Genomic DNA, 21,237 nt, shown 5'->3' with positions numbered 1-21,237 from the left:
AAATTAAGATGGATTGAATAAGATAGAATTATGAAGAGTGAAATGTGTGGAGAAGTTTATATAGAAGATACAGAATGGTAAATAAAATAGGTAATGATCTGTAAGATGAGCATGAATATAATTAAAGCCCATATAAAGAGAGGTACCTGGGGCCAAGTTACTTTACTAAAAGATTTTTATATGTATGTTTGTGTCTGTTTATATCTTTGAGAGTATTGGTGAAACCTTGTAGAAACATAGAAAGAGAATGACAATAATCAAGTCAGAAAGAAATAGATGAAATAATATAGAAATGTATTGTATAAGATAAGGTTTTATCTGACTTGTTAAATCTATAATGGAAAAAGGTTCAAATGTGTAATGGTTGATGATGATTTGTTTGTTTTTGAAATTAATAAAACTTGCTTAAAAAAAAAAAAGAAAAAAAAAGATATAAAGGTGTCATACTCCAATTAGTAACTACAGGAGAAAATTTGTTTAATGAGAAAAGATAATATGAAATTGAAACAGAACAGACAAAAGTATAAATATAATGATTTGAATTGAGATGAGATAATCAAAATAAAATTGAGAAAATTAAAAGAGGGGAAAAACTACATAGAAAATGTAAAATAGTATAAGATATGGAATAGAATACAAAAAGGAGCATGAAATTGAGTTTTGTGTCTGTATAAAGAAGTTCAACCCGGGACCATGCTATTTTCAAAAAAGATGTTTTACTTGTATTTTGTATGTGTGAAAACCCAAATAAAACTTTATTTTTTTAAAAAAAAGATTGTAAAATGGGACAAAACTCACTTAACAAATTTCTCACTTTTAGCAACATAAATTCTGGGCTCAATTGTGGCCGTAAGTCGAGAGCTGCCTGTATTCATGCTATATCCTGCTTTTTTTTGTCTGCGGAGATTCTCAGTCATCCAGGTCATGGTTGTTCCAAAGGTGCTTGTTTAGGGGGCAACTGGACTTTCTTGGTTTGTTTTTTTTTCCTTTGAAGACGTTTTGCTTCTCATCCAAGAAGCTTCTTAAGCTCTGAGAGGATAGTGGGGAATGGAAGATTTATATTCCTTGCAGGCAGACGTTTTCAAAGAAAAAAAGAAAAAGAAATTCCAGTTGTCTCCTGAAAAAGCACCTTTGGTACTTCTGCTCCTTTGGATCTCTTGCCTTTCATTCCTACATATGCCACATATGCCACATATCATATGAATTTCAGCCATTTGCCTAAGCGCCATCTTTTTCTGTGTGTTTGCTTGCACTTTTTGGATTGATATGCTGCTTTTACTGACATGTGTCCATTACAAAAGGACCTCTGTCATAGCAGCCAGTACATATTGCTGTCCTCTGAACCTTGTTTGCTGAAAGGAATTTGGTTTGCTGGTCACTTTGAATTCTATATATAAGTTAGTAAACCAGCAGCTGCCCAGCAAAGATATTTAAGGAATACTTCACTGTAGTATGTGGGGGCAGAAAACATTCTCTTGCTTTACTCTTTATACATTTGATTCTTAGTGTTTCCATGAAGAAGCTAGCTGACTTGGAATGTGTCACCAAGAATCTTTAGGCTGACTTCCAGTTTTGGAATTGCCCCTATAGAAGAAATAAATGCTGTGGCACTCCACATTCTGCTTTCACATGGAGTTAAGCCATGTAACTTGCTCCTTTGATATGGAAGAAGAAAAAGCCAGAAGCTCATTTTCAGAGAATGTATGAACTACTATTTTACAAATGCTTATTTTGGTCAAGAGATCAAGAAGCACTAGTGATAGAAACATGACTGCAGTGAAATGAATCCCCCCCCCCCTTGATCTTCATAGAACCCCATCAGATTCTCACCAATTTGAAAATACCTGCTCTAGACTATTGGGCTACATAGATCAATTCTATGTTTCTCTTCCACTTTTTGCACATTCCACTGTGGAACCCATCCATAACTTACAATTTGGCACTTCGTAAAAATTTAGCAGGAATTGACTGAAGAAAAAGAAACTGGTTGATTTTATTTTCCTTGTTTATATAAGCAGTATCCACCATTTTTAACTTGAAAGAGTGCCCAGTCCTTTCTTTAAGAAACTGTCCAATTATGTTAGGGCGACATGCTTTGATGTCTAAAATAACTTCATATTAGAAAAGTAAATAGTTTAGTCCAATTTTAACTGGAAGGCATGTTTAGATTTTAATTTACTTTATGGATTTGTACTACATCCTAAATTTGCATTTTTAAATGTTTAGAATTACATTTCAGTTGGGTTAGAAAATATATTCTAGCGTTGACCTAATTTATTATAATTCATAATAATAGTTACTGATTTATACTGTGTTAATCAACACTGCCTGACTTGGTTTTCCTTGCCTCGCACCTTCTAATTATTCACTTCCTTTCTTCCCACACATATGGAGACACTATACTGCAGCCAACACTCATGATTGGTAACCATTGTGAAAAGGTACTGGCTGGAAAACTATGATGCCATGCTATTATCAGATAGCGCAGTGACAATTTATATTCAGGACAAATGAAAATTTGATCTTTCTTTGCAGTGTAGAACTTTTTTTATAAAAAAAAAATAGCCAAATAGCCAAATATACAGAACCTGTACTGATAACATGGGAAATGGGATATTATTTCCTTTTTTGTGTGTAAAGTTAGGAGCTGGGGAGTTTTACTACTTTAGAACTCATACCTCATGAGACAAGTCACTGACTAAACGTTGATGTTTCCACTTTCCTATTGGTCAGTTGGTGGGAGCTATGATTGACCAATGGTGCTTCTTGCTGCTCTGTGTTCCAAGAGTAACAGAAGCAACATTGATTAAGCAGCGATCTTCAAAATATTTTGAAGGAATTGAGTGGAAGCAGTGTCATGAGGAAATTCCATTTTGGCTTCTCTATCTATCTTTCTGATAACCTTGATGCCATTGGCTGAACAGTTAGATTTGCCATAGGAGGCCTGTAAAAGCCTTCCAAATGAACCAGCCAGTGTTTGTATGGATGACATCACTCTCAATAATCTATGTCTTAAATCCAGCAAGCCCCCTGATTACTTACAAAAGGTAGATGGGTATTTTTATTTTATAAGTTAACCATGTTTAGCCAAGTTTGCCAAATCCTACAAGAGCCATTCGACTTTTATATACAGAGAATTAGGATTCTTTCCTTAACTAAATCTGTGTTTGCACCCATCCAAGGATGTGGCTACCACTGAAAAATCAATAGCAATCTTGTCTTCAGTGAACTTGTGTTTTATATGAATGCTCTTCTGTCTGCAATGCCTTAGATCAGTTTTTAAGGACTAATACAGTATATGAAATTTGTGGCTTTCTTCAAAGTCATTACAGTATTGCATTCCCCATATATCTTATCATCTTGCCATGCAGGCAAGATCTGCTGAAAATTGTAGTTTAGCAACACCTTGATAGCCAAAGGATTGTATCTTTGATCTAGTAGGTAGGGTCTATTTATGAACTTTTTATTTTCATTCTTTCGTTCAGGTACTCCCATTTCATTGCAGAGGCAGTATCACAATAATTTGATAGGACACTTCAAAATAATCGAGGCAGCTGCTGGATTAGAGAAAATGACATCCTTTTGAATCAGAATTCTGAGCACCACACAGTTAAATTGCATTACGACACAATTAAAGCACATAGCACAGAACTGTATTTTGCACAGTGAGCATTGCACTCTGTATGTGTGGCTTGGTAGAGAAAGCTTGGAAATCTGGAAACTTCAGGACCATAGAGAGTAAATGAAAATTTTCTTTTGGATGTTATTTGGGTTACACAGATCCACAATTTATTAAATAAAAATCCAATGGTGAAGTCATGCATGTTGCTTGCAGATTTGAAGTATCTGGCCATTAAACTCTGCTAATCACTTTAAGAAAAACGGCCAGCCCAGTTGTCTCCTTTTGAGATGGCAGTGACCTCCTCCAGCTGTCTCAGGAAGAATGGTTCAGGAGAAAATATTCAGCCGGGTGACTCTTCGTATTTAACACATTTGTTTTGATGGGGGCAATCACAACTCTAGGCTGTTTGATTTAGCTGCAACAAGTGCTTTGGAAAACTACACCAGACGTCTTTAAAAGAGATTTGGTTTCTGTGTAGGTGTATGTGCATGTATTGTTCAAATTATTTTTCTTTTCATTTTTAGCAAATGAGAAGATTGAAGACATCAATGGCTGTCCAAAGAACAGATCTCAAATGGTAAGGTTTTTCTTTGTTCTATAATTCAATTTCCCACCCCCCCTTTTTTTGCTGATGTGTAGCAAATAGATTGATGGGTAGAAAAGATGGAGCAGTAGATTTGGTTGTGCTGTTACAGATTTACTCATAAAGAAATTAGTTTAAGCTCAGTGGGATTTTGTTCTGAATCAAGCTATTTAGCACTTAATAAATCAATTTTCTTTTCTTAAACACCCTTCAAAGATATCCAAACAACAACAACAAAAATAGCAACTATCAATTTATAATTGCTTCTACTATGTTTTGGCAAGGGACGAAATAGCTTCAATTCCTGCCAATTTGTGGGATTATTATAATATCTCTAACTTCTACATCTGTTATATTCATATACTCATCTACATAAATAGAGCTAGAAATATGGGTTTATAGTAGATGTAGACAGAGATATATAGATAGAAAATATGTTCATAATATTGACATGTTGCAGTAGTAAAAGCAGCACAAATTCAGCTTTCATGTATACTTTTTAATACTAAAGAGGTGTAAGTAGGCTGTGACATTTAGAAATATATGGTAATTGGATAAGTGGAGCACAATGTTTCACAACTATCAAAATGCAATAATAAAAAATACAGTTTAGCAAATTATCATTTGATTAAACTGCATATTTGGAGAACTTTTGTAAATTTGCATTGGATGAAATCCTATTTGGCTTAGAATAATATATGCCTGAGCATATCCTATAAGCATAGAATTGTAATTTAAAGCATTCATAAATTGATTGCAATTTAAAGCAAGCAATGTCAGGACTGCATATGTTGCAGTCTAACACGTCCAAGTAGCTACAGAAGTCATTTTAGTTAAAAATAGCATGGAAGTATTGCACAGAAGTTCCGCAAAAGCTGCAAATACCCTTTCTAAAAAGCTTTTTTTTAAAAGGCCAAATGCATAACCCTTGAAATGTGTATTGCATACAAACAATCCAGATTTATTTTACCCTAGTGTTAAGTGCATGCTGATATGATCAGGGCTATAATGCACAGATTTGTGTTTTATTAAACAACATATGGTTTTTATACAGAAGTTATGCTGAGAACATCACATCTTCTGACAAATCACCCACAATGGTGTTTTACCTAAAGCAAACAATATATATTCTCAATGGCTTCAGCTAATGGTTTCACCGTTTTAGCAATTTCTGCCTTAACTGTAGTGGCAATGAAAGATGGCAATGTAATTTAAAACATGTGTGTTATTTCACATGCACACACAAGAAAGAAGGTAGCACAATGCAATTGTTAGCAAAATTGAATAGTTAGAATAAATGATACCACATTAGAAGGAGGAGCTCAACATTTGGCCATAAGAAGCTGAAGGAAGTCGTGAAACATCCAGCTAGCAATATCAGACACACAGCAAGAAATATAGCTTTGACAAAGGAACCACAAGTTTATCTTATCATTAGAACAGGAAATAATTGTGGCAGCTGTATGGTGCTTGTGGTGAACTGGTGAATCTAAATTGTTCTATGTTGGGCTTAGATGTCCTGAAAGGTGCCTTTGGCTTCTCTATGTCTTCTCATTTCCACTTGGATTTATTTGCTTTAATCTCATCTTGGATGTTTTGAAAATGTAACACGGAAATGATTTCAAGAGCTAGCATGAATAAATGCAGCCAGCTGGATTAATGTTTCAAATATCCTTTCTTAGGATAATTTCTGATTGGAGAGCAAAAGCCATCTTAACACCATGGATTTAGCTGACTTTGAAAGTGGTTGGCCACCTAAGAAATTGCACACACATAGACACACACCACACACATAGACACCACACACACACACACAAACGGGGTGGGGGGAGTATCAGTCAGTCTGTCTGTCTTCGTCTTGGCCATTTTTGCACTATAAGTTCCATGGAAAAATAGGTTTAGAAATGCATGGTGTTATGTTTAAAAATGTAATTTTAGAATAATTTTCTTTTAATCAATAGTTGGCATTTGTCTTAGGTAATATAATTTCAGCTGAAGATTGAAATAATAATTGTATTGCATCTGCAGTACAAAGTTTCCATCAGCATTAGCAATGAACTGGACCAATTGAAGTGGGACTTCATTTATTTGCATCTATGTCTTTAGTTCAGTGGGATTAATTTCTGGATAGATTCACATAAATTGATTCTTCAAATCGTAATGTTGCAGATATTTATTTCATTGAGTTCATATATAAGTACTGTTAAGGATCTTCAAATGCTCTTTTGAAAACGCAGCTAAATAATCTTGGAAAGAAGAGCTCTGCTTGAAATATTTGCCTGTGTTCATACTGATTCCATTATGAAGCCAAATGCAGATAGATTTTAATTTAGTAAGAAGCCAGCCATGTAAAATTTAGAATTGTATGTAAAAGTAAGGTTACCAGAGCTTGAACGCAAAAATTTGGACAACCACTAGATGGAGACAAAGTTATAGAAATATAAATAAAAATATAAATAAAATATAAATAAAAATAAATAAATAAAAATAAAAAATAAAATAAAAATAAAATAAAAATAAAAAAATAAATAAATAAAAATATAAATAAAAAAGTTATACAAACTTAAGAAAACAAAGTTATAGATTTCTGTATCTCTGTAGTACCATCTCATGGTCTCCAGGTTATTACAATCCAGGTTTGGTAGTTCAACAAACCACTTTACGGGTGCTGAATCAAAATAATATTTATTTCATACACTGTCAGAAGTTGTTCTCTCTGCTGACTTTTAAGTTGGTGATATGAAGCTGTTTTTTGTGAGCTAATCTCAATTTTGCTGTAAAGCCATCCTTTTAAAATATTATTAAATATTTACTTGAATGCTTACTTGGTTATTTGAATTTTAAAAAAATTAAATAATATCCAACACCAGTATTTTATTTATTACCATTTTTTAAATTTCTGGATATCAAGGACACTTATCATTGTAAATAAACAAATCTCACCTCAACTACAGTATTATAATCAGGTAAAAGACTCAGCACAGATTAGAACAGCAATAGCAATAGCATTTAGGCTTATATACTGCTTCACAGTGCTTTACAGCCCTCTCTAACTAGTTTACAGAGTCAACCTATTGCCCCCAACAATCTGGATCTCTTATACTATTAATTGTCTTTGCTACCTTATGGGGATTATCTATAGAATTATCTATACAATTATCTGACTATACATCATTATCTTTCTACAGATGCTTAAGAATTAAAGATTTTGTAAATATGGGTTGAACTGATTCTTAAGTGTAAAGTGTGATGTATAATAGGTATAAAATTGGATGGAAAAAGTGAAATCTTTCCCTAGAAAAGACTTAGCACACATGCACATTTCTTCCACATGCTTTTTAATTCAACAACTGTGTGGCTTCCAACACTCAAATCATTTTTGCTTCAAATTTGTTGGCTGCAGTAATAATACAAAAATAATGGAATGCATGTGTGAGGTAGAATCCTTCAGCATATATCTGGATTGCTCCGTTGCAACTTTCAACTTGTTTTTAACAAAGCAACATATCAACTACCATTTCTATGACTTACAATCTCAACCTACAGGCATATAAAATAAAATAAAAACCCATGAAATTGCATAAGAGAATTAACAGCCATACTATATGCAAGAATTCAAGCATAATCCCTAACTGCTTCATTTTTTGATAAAGATGAAGGCTTTTTTTGTCATTTCAAGAGAACGACAAAGAATAGCTTTATGTTTACATACTTAGAACAATGTTTAAGAATTCAGAGTGTGTGCTTTACTGTGTGCAATATAATAATGAGAACCAGGATGTGACCATTGGTGTTCTTTAGCAGTCTACAGTGAGATGGTTGGTAAATATTCTTCCTGCATTGGAAATTTGTTTTAATAGCGAGCTGTTTATACAAAGCCTTTTGGTTCTCTAACCAAAGCTCCTCTGATTTATTTAAATATACTTCTATTTTTAGAATACTTAGTATTGACACTGTTCACACTTACATATTCAAAGTGAGTCACTCGTAAAATAAATTCTCACGAAGGGAGAAATAATACATGTTTTGTTTTTTCCAAACTTCTTTTAAAAAGTTGGGTAAAAAAATCTTGTTTGGCTTTTCTTTCTCACTAAATAGTGCAATAAAGATCATCTAAAGCTTTTCAGAATTTTATGCACATCGAAGACTATGTTCCTACGAATACATAGGTAATATTAAAACGTAAAGGCCACTTCTGCATATGACATACATTTCTGATCTCAAATTTTTAAAAAATGTTCCTTACATTTTATATAGCAGTTTAGATGCTACCTGTTTTGATTAATATTTGTGGCAGCAGATATTTAAGGTAGGCTTGTTCATCCAGAGTTCCTGATTTGAGATTGACAGCTATGCCAATTGAATAAACAAAGCTGAATAGGATCCAGAGGTGTTGCATCTTGATTACAATTCTCAAAATTCTCAAACCAACCTAAGACTTCTCCGGTACTCCAGTTTAATTAATTGAAGGGATGAAAGGCAGATGTGTCTCCAAAATTTCTTGAGGCATGAATTGAAGAACTACACTCCCTAAAACATGTCTACTGATGAGAAGACACATTTGCTTCCATATCTATGCCCGAATACAGATTTTCCAAGCACAAGGACCCAGGTTCAGTTGATAGCTGGACAAGGCTGGACATCCATCCATCCATCCATTCATTCATTTAATTTGTTTGTTGCCCGTCTCGCTGCAACGCCATGGATAATTGTAGCCAATCACAGTAAAGCTAGACATAAAGCTAGACATACAATGGTCTGTCTTACTGTAGGAGAATTTCCTCTGTTAACTTCTAATTTACTTTCATGCTTATTTATCTTTCCATTTTATTTTCCTGTAGTTCGTCTCTTGTTATAAAAGAAAAGGGCTCAAGCTCTATATAAGCCTGGATTCCCTTTTCATGCATTTTCCAAAAGCGATACAGCTGGCAAGTGAACTCTTTAGTTTTATACCAGCAAAATATTATGGCCTTGCTTTTATACGAACTCTCAGTGGAAATTCATAACAAGGAAAAATCATCATCCTTAGAGACTGTGCTTCCTCAGGTAAATGAGGCCTGGCTTGCATTTAGGTTATTTTCTTGAAGTTAGATAAACAATAGCGATACAGTGTCCCATCCCATATCAGAGTGAGTACTTTCTTCTTCAGAATTAGGTATTGTGTATATAGGGTAGCTCTTTGTATTACCAGCATGATTGCTGTTGTTGACACAATGATAGTAAATATTACTTAAAGTCAAAATACAGAAAATGTGGCCTTTCAGTTGGTGCCTAACTACAATATCCGACAGTGTTGAGGGATGCCAGGGTTTGTAGTTCAGAAATTTCTCGAGGACTACAAATTTACCCATCATTGGTTTATGTCCGCTTTAAACTATTTTTATTTCTGCTGTGGAGCAAAATATTTATTCATTCAATTTATATGGCTGCCAAGATGCTGGGTGTCTAACAGTGCTTAAAAATTAAATGAACAACAAAGCAAAATCAGAAATAGCATTAATAGCAGCCAAGGAAGGAAACAAATAACAATGAACATAGCCATGAAACAGGCTTAACCATGCCTCCAGGGCCCCAGGCTTGACTACAAATGGGATCAATGAAAGCATTGCCAGACCATGTTGAGCATATCTTGCTTTGAAGAAGTCCTTCTCCATCTTTTGCAGTCAAACATGGCCCAGGCAGCCCAGATCCCAGCCATAATCAGTCACTTCCTAGCAGTGACAAATCCCTCAACTATCAAAATAGCCTAGCAAGTAAGAAATCAGCAGGAACCAACTAGCCATGTCAGGAAAGCAGTGATGTAAGCCAGACAGCCCCGCACAGTAGCAGGTCCTCTCAGCTCCAGTTCATTGCATTTTGCTGACGAGACAGTTTTACTTATACGAGAAAATAATCCTGTGAACTATATTCTTTCTTCACCTTGTTGAGTAATAGCTGGAGATAGAAATCAGAGCTTAAGTATTAAGGGGAATCATTATCCTTCCCAAGAGTAAGAATCCAGAATTTCCAGCCAGGATTACATTCTGGCACTTATTTCACAACTGCATAGAAAGTAAAGAAAGCCGATGTGGTAAGATGGTTAAGGTGTTGGACTGGCAGTGGATAGATCCTGGTTCTAGGAAGCAAAGAGTGGCTACTAATGCAATTGAAGAAGGTTTACTTTATTTTCTTATAAGGGAGCATAGAAACCCAGGATAAAGGTAGAAGAGTATTTCTCAAAAGTAGTTAGAGGTTAGATAGAGGTTAAATTAATTCATATCCATATTGAAATGCAGTGGGAACTATTTATTCACTATGGGCAGGTTTGATTGCTTGGGCAAGTAGAGACAGGATTCTACCTTATGGCTGATTAAAAGGTAAGCTGATAATTCTAAGCCATATTTAACCCATGTGTGGCAGCTTATTTCTGGGTAGCTTCTGACTGAAACAGAAATGATGGATGGTTTTGGACAATTGTTTACAAGAAAAATAGGAACACGATAAATTCCTCTCTTTTGGCATTGTCCTGACCGTGGTATGAGATTGCTATATGAGGTATGTCCATTCTATTATTTCCGCGTCGCTATTCTCCAAATGTAAACTTGTGATGTTTGGGGAGAAGGGAAAATGTTTGGGTGAAAAAGTGAAATCAACTGCATCAGTGGTTCTAAGTGGTTATGCAAACTATTTATAAGTTATTTCTGATTGAGCTAGCATTTGTATTTGATTTTGCTGATCAGGAAGCCTTCCTCAATCTACCTTCCTTGATGATCTAGACTCCTACTCCCATAATCCTCAGTCAACCATTATGTTTTGGGGGAGTTACAGTGCAAACAGCTGTATTAGCTCTAGATCTAGTTTGAGGCAAGCTGAAACAAGGTTATTCCCCTGGAAATTTCTCCTTGACATAGTTTAAATGAATGTAATCCATCAAATAATGTACTGCTCTTAATTTTCGTGCATAAATATATCTTATTAATGTTCAAATAGTCTTATTTCAATTTACTTCTTTAAAATGAATATGCCAATACTGCCTGTTGATACTCAAGCTTAGAACAATATTTAGTTATTATAATAATCCTGAGATTATTTAAACAATAAATAAACTTAGAAATTTAAGAATATTAACATTTGCTAACCACGTGCTTTTGATATCTTGGGACCTTGTATAATTTGCTTATAATTATTCATCAAGAAGATTTGTACGACATTGAAATTCAACATATAGATTCTAATCATCTTTTGATTGCTCCTGTGTTCCTTAATGCCATTCCCCTTCATGTGTGGATGAAATCTTTGGTTTCAATTTGCATTTCTTCTTTCCCCTCTGTTCTGCCTAAAAAGTTGACTTCAGCAGCAACAGGAAGAACACGACAAAAGTGGCTGAAAAAAAAGGATGAGCTGCCAGATTTGTACAAAGACTAAAGGAAAACATAGAATCTCCTTTTGGCAAACTTTCTTGTATTTGTTTTGGATCAGGTGCTGACTTGGCTTAAATGTTACTAGTATTATTGTAAACAGAGTAAGTTTTAAGTATGGGTTTCTGCTTTCAGAGGCTGAATCATATAATTCATGAACTTTTTATTCAGATGTGTAAAAAGGTATAAAAATTGTACAATTACTGATATGTAATTATAGGAAATGTTCACATACCAGTACTTACATTATTTCAAAAACACATAGAATTTGCACTATAAGACATATGTACACCACTTCCATTTATTCAAAGCCAGCATTAGGTTTTGCACAGCACATAAAGGATATATCCTAATCTGGGTGGGGTGGGGTGGGAACTAGGACCCAAACATGCTTGATTTTGGAAAGTTTGGGATTGCTTGGTACCCATGTTGTCCCTGAAGCTACTCTTCAATCCAAATAACATTTTAAAAGAGGTGAATTCAAGAGAGGGATAAACTCTACTTCTCAATATCCCTGCTTTAAGGAACCTTGCCTACAATCATGTCATGAGCTGGTGTTAGTACAATAGCTAAAGAGCAGAGATTGCTCTTCCTTCAGCTGATGTAGAGAAGTGTTTTTCAATTTTGGCAATTTCAAGATGTGTGGATTTCAACTCCCAGCTAGATGTGCAGCCTGCCGAAGCTGAACATTTTAAAGTTGCCAAGATTAAAACACATTGCTGTTGAGCCTCAAGAAAGTCCCTAAACTTTCATCTCTATATACTGATGTTATAGTAATTACACGTGGTAGGAGAATTATTGGGATATAAGCTCAGCCCTTGGTGTAACATGAGAATAATGATTCTGGGCATTATTCATCTGAACAAGCACCGAATTACTCATAGAATGTAATGTTGAAGCCATCTGATTAAATCCTTTGTCCAGCACAGAAACTCATCTCTACCAGTTGGTGATTGACTAGATTTTTGAGAATCTCCAACTGTAGATGTCATTCTATCTTCAGACTGATATATGCACTCCTGCTTCCTTTTCTTAAGCTCTTGGATCAAAAGGTACAGGTCACATACATGTCATGGCCTAATTTGAATGACTTCTACTTTCCCTTTTGGTGAATGAGATTTACGTTTTTCTTTGTAGACAGACATATACACTCCTTTGTCCACAATGCTGAGCTCTAGGGCCTGCATAGCCCCCAAAGCTATGGCTACTATGCATATATTTGATGAGTTCCAAATAAGGACGAAATGGCCATGTACTGCAGTCTGGTGCTCAATGTGAGTAATGACGACTTTATGAGAAATGTAGGCAGGGGTGGACTGCTGGGTGTTTGCAGGGGTTCAGGAGAGCCCCTAGCTAAGATTCTGTGCAGTTCAGAGAACCTTCAAATCCTACTCTTGCCTGGCCCCACCCATCCCTCCTAGGAGTCCCCCTCCTGCCCCTCCCAGGAGTCCCCCACATGGCCTGTTTTGGATGCAGGTAAGTGCAGGGCATGTGTGGAGCTCAGGGAGGGCAAAAACCAGACCTCCTAGAAGTTTGGGATGGTTGGAAATGGGCCTGTTTCTGGCTTCCAAAGAGCCTCTGGAGCCTGGGGAGGCCGTTTTCACCCTCCCGGAAGCTCAAGGAAAGCCTCTGGAGCCTGGGGAGGGCAAAAACGCCCTCCCAAGTGGTGCAGGAGGCTACGGCCACAGCCACCCAGCAACCAGGCAGAGAACCGTTTGCTAAAATTTTTGAAGCCTACCCCCTGGATGTGGGCCCGTGGATCAGTGGTAATATGAGCAAATTGGAGGTGTAGATTGACATGTTGTGCTCTCTCCACAAAATGTACCTTCTGCCTAGGAATACAGGTTAATATCTTCTTCAATTTTGTGAAATAATCTCATTCTTTTCTCAAAAGCGACATTAAGCCATAGCACAAACACAGTTAAGCTATTTTCAAGCTACCAAGTTCATTTTGCCAATGATATTTCACTATTGTCACCTGTAGACCTTCTACCGCTGCACCATAGAGAGTATCTTAACTTACTGCACCTGTGTATGGTTTGCCAATTGCACAGTGGCAGATAGGGCAGCACTCCAGAGAGATAACATCAATGCCCAGAAGATCATTGGTTGCCCTCTCCCCTCTTTGGAAGAGTTTTATAGCTCCCGCTGCCTTAAGAAAGTTCAAAACATTCTCAAAGATCCATCTCATCCTGGGCACCCTTTTTTTTAACTATTACCATCTGGTAGATGGTACAGGATAATAAAAATAAGGACAAATAGGCTGAACAACAGTGTCTATCCCAGGGCAGTAACTCTATTGAATTCTATTGTATAGTACACTGAAGATGGTATTTAATTTCGTTGTACGATGTGCAATGACAATAAACTAAACTAAACTAAACTAAACAACTATAAGCACAGATTCACTCTGGCTCTGATGCAAAACCAATCTTACCATTTTCAACCACCAGTTGTAATTTAATCAGAAAAACGTCTCTCTTTTCATTAGCATCATCTGGGGAGCTTTGTGGCCATTATTCTTCATAATGAATGATCAGGTCAACTTTATACTTTTTAAAAACACTTCAGACTTTAGAATGGAAAAAGGTGTTTTGTTTGACATACCTTAATCCCATTTTTTCCCCTTCCTAATGTTTTCCCATAAATCCAGGGGGGGGGGGGGGGGGGGGGGGGGGGGGGGGGGGGGGGGGGGGGGGGGGGGGGGGGGGGGGGGGGGGGGGGGGGGGGGGGGGGGGGGGGGGGGGGGGGGGGGGGGGGGGGGGGGGGGGGGGGGGGGGGGGGGGGGGGGGGGGGGGGGGGGGGGGGGGGGGGGGGGGGGGGGGGGGGGGGGGGGGGGGGGGGGGGGGGGGGGGGGGGGGGGGGGGGGGGGGGGGGGGGGGGGGGGGGGGGGGGGGGGGGGGGGGGGGGGGGGGGGGGGGGGGGGGGGGGGGGGGGGGGGGGGGGGGGGGGGGGGGGGGGGGGGCGCGGGGGGCGGGGGGCGGGGGGGGGGGGGGGGGGGGGGGGGGGGGGGCGGGCGGTTCACTTTTCTTGTTTGTTTGTTTTAAATTGCCAACCAAGTGTTGATCCTTTTGGTTGCAACAATAATTGATTGACCACCCGAGCCTGATATTGTGGACTGAGAATGAGTGATTGGTTCAAAACTACCACCTGTCTTTCATGGACTTGAATTCACAGTCTCTCCTGGTTTCTAGCCTGGTGCCTTTCCCAATAAACTGGTTTTCCAAGCATATTCTAATTTCCTACTGTGCTATGAATGGCCTCTGTTTGATGGCTATTCTTTGCTCTGTGGGTGTTATTATTATTACTATTATTTCCTTTTTTTGTAAATTTTATTTGAGTTTTCACTAAGAAAAAAAAAATACAAATAAAACATCTTTTTTGAAAGCAGCATAATCCCGGGTTACATTTCTTCGCACAGACACAAATTCAGGTTCATGCTCATTTTTATATTCTATTCCATATCTTATTACTATTTTACATTTTCTGCATAGCTTCTCCCCTCTTTTAATTTTCTCAATTTTATTTTAATTATCTCAATTCAAATCATTATATTTACCGTATATGCCGGCGTATAAGACGACCCGGCGTATAAGACGACCCCCCAACATTTCCACTCAAAATATAGTTTGTTATATACTCGCCCCCTCTTCCGCATGTCTTCCACTTTTGCAATTTTTTTTTTTTTTGAGGCACTTTTGTCTACCGTGGAAGCAGATCCGTGAAGCCGAAAGGAGCAGCCAGCCTTCTCCCAGCTCCCAAGGAACGAGGCTCGCACCGCCCAGGCTCCGCTGAGGTATCCAGCTGGGGCTGTCAGGAGTTGTTACCGCTGGCGCGGCTCCGCGCGGCTCCAGTCCCGTTGCCTCGGGAAGGGAAAGGCAAAAAGGAAGAGCCGCGGCAGCGCTTTGCAATGGCAGCAGCGGCTCCTGGTTTTGCCTTTCCTTCCCGAGGCAACGCGGGACTGGAGCCACGCGGAGCCGCGCCAGCGGTAACAACTCCTGACAGCCCCAGCCGGATACCTCAGCGGAGCTCGGGCGGTGCGAGCCTCGCTTCCTTGGGAGCTGGGAGAAGGCTGGCTGCTCCTTTCGGCTTCACGGGATCATTCTTCCACGGTGCGCAAAGTGCCTCAGCCGGGCAGCCGCAGTGCTTCCCAATTACTATTTGCCGGCGTATAAGACGACCCGGCATATAAGACGACCCCCAATTGGAGGCATCTTTTTCAGGGCAAAAAGTCGTCTTATACGCCGGCAAATACGGTATATTTTTTGTCTGTCCTGTTTCAATTATCTATTATCTTTTCTCATTAAACAAAATTTCTCCTACAGTTACTGATTGGAGTATGACGCCTTTATATATTTTCCCTAAAGTTGTAACATTCAATATAATGCATAACTTCCATTTGGATTCTGCTTGGTACATTCTTAAAATACACACTGTATTCTTAAAAAAAGAAAAAAAATATAAATGTATATAATTAAAACAACATTCCATTCCAATTCAATTCTATCATTAATATTAATATTAATTAAAGTCTTAACATCTTTAACATTACTTTTCAATTAAATATCATACTTCTATGGGAACAAGTATAAGCTTTCCATAGTTAATTCCCCCCCCCTCTTCACTTATATTTTATAAAACATTGACTAATTAAAATATTCCCGTTCCTTCCTAATTCAATTTTCTCATTTATTTTATTTCACTTATTTTATTCACAAACATTTCACTAAATTACACTAACTATTTTATCCCTCATTTTAATCATACGTTATTTCCAATTTTCTAAAGTTATTTCTATTACTAATATAACAATACAATCTTATGTACCTTTACCGAATCCCTTTTTCAGTTAAATTTTCACCCATTATCTCTAAATAGGTCCTGTTTCTCTATATCTTGCTCCGGTCCTTTGTAACTTCTTTCCCGTTCCTTCCTAATTCAATTTTCTCATTTATTTTATTTCACTTATTTTATTCACAAACATTTCACTAAATTACACTAACTATTTTATCCCTCATTTTAATCATACGTTATTTCCAATTTTCTAAAGTTATTTCTATTACTAATATAACAATACAATCTTATGTACCTTTACCGAATCCCTTTTTCAGTTAAATTTTCACCCACCTCTCTAAATAGGTCCTGTTTCTCTATATCTTGCTCCGGTCCTTTGTAACTTCTTTTCCTTTCCTCTTCCCTCTCTTCTTCTCTCTCCCCTTTTTACCCCCTTGTCTCTCTACCTCTATTTCTCTCTTCTGTATTCCCCTTTTCTGTTGCTTTCCAGTATTATACTTATTTTTCAAATTATTTTTCTTTTCTTTGGTTGTTTTTTTTAAGTCTTAAATTCTCCATTCTCTTTCCCTCCTTTCCTTTTTCTTCCCCACATAAAATTACTTGTTCATTAAAGATGGCTTCTTCTTTGTCCCAATCTTCTTGTTTTGCAGTCTTTTCTTGTTGTTTCTCATAGTTCCAAATCTCCATTTCTAAGAATTGAAAAACGAAGCCAAAAGAACCCTTCCCTTCTTGTGCATCTTCTTTGTACTTTTTAAGTTCCATTTTCAATTCATCCAGAAGTGGTGCCATTGTATAAATTTTTAAACAACCACCCGATTAATTTTAGTCATTCAAATATAATAACCAAAAATCCAAAGATCACCAAATAATCCAAATACACGCAAGCTGTTTCTTTTTGCTCTTTTTTTCCCACTTTCTTTTCCTGGGGTTACTATTTAGTTGCAAAGTTTCAGTTAAAATGTATCTTTTAGAAGTCTTGTTGAAGTTTTACTTTAGATTCTTTTTAATTCCAGGCAGTCTCCTCCCTCTTCCAGATCCTGCCCTTATTCTTTTTCTCTCCCTTCCTGCTTATGAAAAAGAAAGTTTTTAATGTCCAGAAATCTTTATTATCCCTTTGGCATTTTGTTTTATTTTCAGCTTAATTGCCTATTGATGTCAAAGCGGATTTTTCCGATTTCTCTTAGTCTCTTAGTTGTCAGTATAGGGAAGGAGAGAGAAGGGAAAAAAAGCCAAACCTTTCCCTTTTCACTTTCCTTCGCTGCTTCCGACTCTTCTTTGGGAGCGATGTTATTTTTTGTAAGTTTAAATTCCAGGGTACCTTGGTTGTTGCTTTTACAATTTAACCCGGTCAGCCAAAACTTTCACTTCTTATCTTCCTCCTGCACATTCTTTTCTGGTCGAGTTCTTCTTTGTGGTGGCCATTTCTGACCACCGCTGCAACCGCCTTCGGGAAAGGGAGTAATGGCCAGCTGAGGAGGAGAGATGCGGCTCTCCTCGACCCTGCTGGCGGTCTCCCCCCTCTTCACCACCTCTACGGGGTGGCTTAGCCCTGAAACCAGCCAGCTCGGGGCGCTCCAGCGGCAAGCCCAGACAGAAACTGTGCACGATTGCGGATTTCTGTCTGTCGCCGAAGCCCTTCAAACTGGAAATCCCATTATCACTATTATTTCTGTATACAGAAAGCAGTGGATAAATAAAGTTCATATATCAGACACCTATCTTTAATGCTGCTATTGTTATATGTGAAATGCCTGAGGCAGCCCTCAGATTATCTCATCTTTCTACTTCAGCAGGGATAATTTACATGAAGTTGCTGTGCTGGAGATTCTTAGGAAAATGATATCATGACAACTGTCACCACAGAGAGTATTTTTCCTGTCTCTAAGATACAGAGCAAACATTCAGTGATGCCCTGTCTTTTTGTGATTTATAAAATCTTTGGAAGCTCAGCTTATGTACTATGAACTAAAACAGGGTGCCTAGAAGTAATGTGATGGTAAGATTTAGTAATTAGCTTTTATATTTCACCTGGAAGAGAGGTTGATAGTTACAAATACATAAATCAATGCTTTTCACATCAAACATAAAATTAAATGCCCACTTTAGATATCCAGCCAAGTGTACTTGTATTATTTATAAGTAGTAAATATTTGGGATCAGCGTAATACACATCAAATACACACACACACAAACACACACACACACACACACACACACACACACAGACACACAGAGAGAGAGAGAGAGAGAGAGAGAGAGAGAGAGCTCCAGTATAGTCTTTGTTTTTGTATTTTGAAATGTTAATTCTCCACTACCAATTATCATTTAAGAAGTGGCTATGGTATTGCATTCTAAGTCTAGCTTCATTTAAAAAACAAAACCTGCCCCAGTGGCAGGAATGAATTTGAGTCCTCTATAAAGATTGTTATATGTTCTTAAATTGCTAATAAATGATCAGTAATGGTCTGTAAATTGCTTTTATATTCATTCAGTGGATTAAAAAAAAAACACCAAGCAGGTAATTTTCTGATTACTATGTTCATTCAAAACTGCATATTAGAACACAAAGTTAGGTTGGGAATATCATGGCTACAAGGGGTATGTAATGTATAAGAACTCACAACTCACAGAACTTACTTGGAGAGGGCAGGAAGAGAAATGCATGGTGTTCTAAATGCTACAGATGCAAATGGCTACTACAGACCTCTTTCAGCTCTTTCAGTCAGCCACAGAGATAAGAGGGAGTTAAAATCTGAGAGTGGAGAGACAGCACAATAAAGTAACAAATGTGGGGGCCTCAGGCAGGTCAGGGAGACCCTAGGAAGCCTGTTGTAGGTTGCACACACATGGATCTCCCCCAAATGCTGTCCTACTTGGATTATGACAGGGAGAATGTTAAGCTCCTAAGTGGGGCCTCCCTGACTCCTTTCCTCCTGGATTTCTTACCTGGAACTCCATCTGCTTAACAGTCTATGTGCAGTTGCTTAATGACTGCAACCAGGAGTGTTAAGATTATGGTCATTGTGTTTGGGTGAGATATGGATGTAAGGATATAAAGATGGAGTTTGCGTCATGATGTCACCATTTGCATATTTTGGCTTGACCTGAACCAAACTTAATATTTTTAGTGAGATGCCAGATGTAGTAGCTACACTTGAAAGATTTTATTTATTTTGCTTTTCCCAATTCAGATCACTATAGGCTGCTATTATAAGGCTATATTATAAACTAATAAAGCAGATTCACTATTAAACAATTTTTAAGACATATACAGTAATTTTCACCAGTAACAAAATATATATTGAATGATGATCTTTGCTTCTTTTTTTTTACATAAAATCTGAAACTATAGGTGACCAATTGAAATCTCTCCCCATGTGTAGATGGACATTCTGTCATTTCAGATTATTTATAGGGCATTTTTAAAATGCATTAAAACATTATATTAAAATCTGTTAAGATGCTTCACTGTGTGAAAAAACAGTGGAGAATTATAGTTTTGAAGAATAACAGTAATATAATTCAGTGTTCAATAATATATCATTTTTAGCTTGCACTTGCAGCAGAACTAGGTAAAAATAAAAATGGCACTATTTCAGTCTAGAAAGCTTGGGGCCAAAACATGTCAACCATGATAAAGAGGACTCTCAACGGAATCCTGTGTGGGTTGAAGGACTAAAATCCCAGAATGAATGAAAGAGGGCAAATGTTTCTCTCTGCAAAAAGAAAGGGGGGAAAAAGAGCTCAGGAAAGTACGGGCCTATCCTTCTGTTACTGCTACCTTGAAAAAATACCATGATAATTAGAAATCAGCATGAAAATAGAAATTCAATGCAAAAGAGAAGAGCAGAGATTGTCTAGTTAGATAATAACACATATCAAGTAGTTGTACGAATTGTTGAGTACAAGCTGTGAATGCATAAATGGTGTGATATGGCTTGTAAAAAGTGAAATGTAGTGAAAATGTAGTAAAAAGTGAAATGTAGCTTTATGCTACATTTAAGTATAATTTTGAAATCATCAGAAATCATAATAGTTCCTTTGTATTTTATACTGATAAAATCCCACTTCAACTGTGACTCTATTTTCAAAGAAGGTAATCAAAAAGATCAGAAGACTGAGGAAACTGTCTATAAATAGTATTGAGAAAAAGTGAGTGTATTGGTAACACTTTTAAAGTACATAGAGAGGTGCTATGCAGAGGAGAGAAAAGACCTGTTCCTGTCATTTCAGAGTATCAAGTATGAAATGACTAGCTACACAAAAGAAGATTCTGATTGAATATTTGGAAAAACTTCACAAGAATAAGAGAAGCTTGTCCATGGAGTTTAGGAAGAAACTGGGTAGCCATCTGTTGGAGATATTTTATTTTGGGTTGTTGTTATCTGGTTTGATTCTTTGAGGTTTCAGCTAAATCAGGGGTCCCAAACCCCATATCCAGGGACCTGAACCAGTCGACAGCATGCCAGCAACTGGGACACACAAACAAATGAGCCACCATATGTGGGATGCAGGTAGCATATGAAACCACTATCCTTCCGGTACACTGAAAGACGTCTATCCATAGAACCAGTCCCTGGTGTCCAAAAGGTTGGGGGCCGCTGAGCTAAATGATTGATCCAGTTCTGGTTCTGTGCATATAGTTACTAAGCACAATAGTGTTCTGACCCAGGCTTCATAAACCGTAATTATTCACAAACTTGTTTTAAAAACAAAACCTATTTTATTGCAATGCAATAAATGTTTTCATTCCCAGCTGGAATTAATCTCAAACAGTTCCCCAAGATAAGCACACACCTTTCAGTTCTGTGAATTGCTTCCAAAAGTATCAAATTAACTAG

The 21,237-nt window shown here is 37.4% G+C and overlaps 1 protein-coding gene across 8 annotated transcripts in view; it reads left to right on the top strand.

Annotated features, from left to right (window-relative positions):
* NAV2 (neuron navigator 2) overlaps positions 1-21,237 on the top strand; it is a 599,301-nt gene that overhangs the window by 388,739 nt on the left and 189,325 nt on the right. For all 8 annotated transcript variants that reach the window (XM_087951112.1, XM_087951110.1, XM_087951111.1 and 5 more), the window contains exon 3: positions 4,147-4,199. In XM_087951112.1, the coding sequence (XP_087807238.1) occupies positions 4,147-4,199 (53 nt within the window). The remainder of the gene's footprint in view (positions 1-4,146; positions 4,200-21,237) is intronic.

The sequence above is a fragment of the Notechis scutatus genome, chromosome 1 (assembly GCF_049901735.1).
Source record: "Notechis scutatus isolate UNSWTSFEM ecotype Mainland chromosome 1, rNotScu1.2, whole genome shotgun sequence".
Lineage (NCBI taxonomy): Eukaryota > Metazoa > Chordata > Lepidosauria > Squamata > Elapidae > Notechis > Notechis scutatus.
This window is presented reverse-complemented; position numbering and strand designations above follow the sequence as displayed.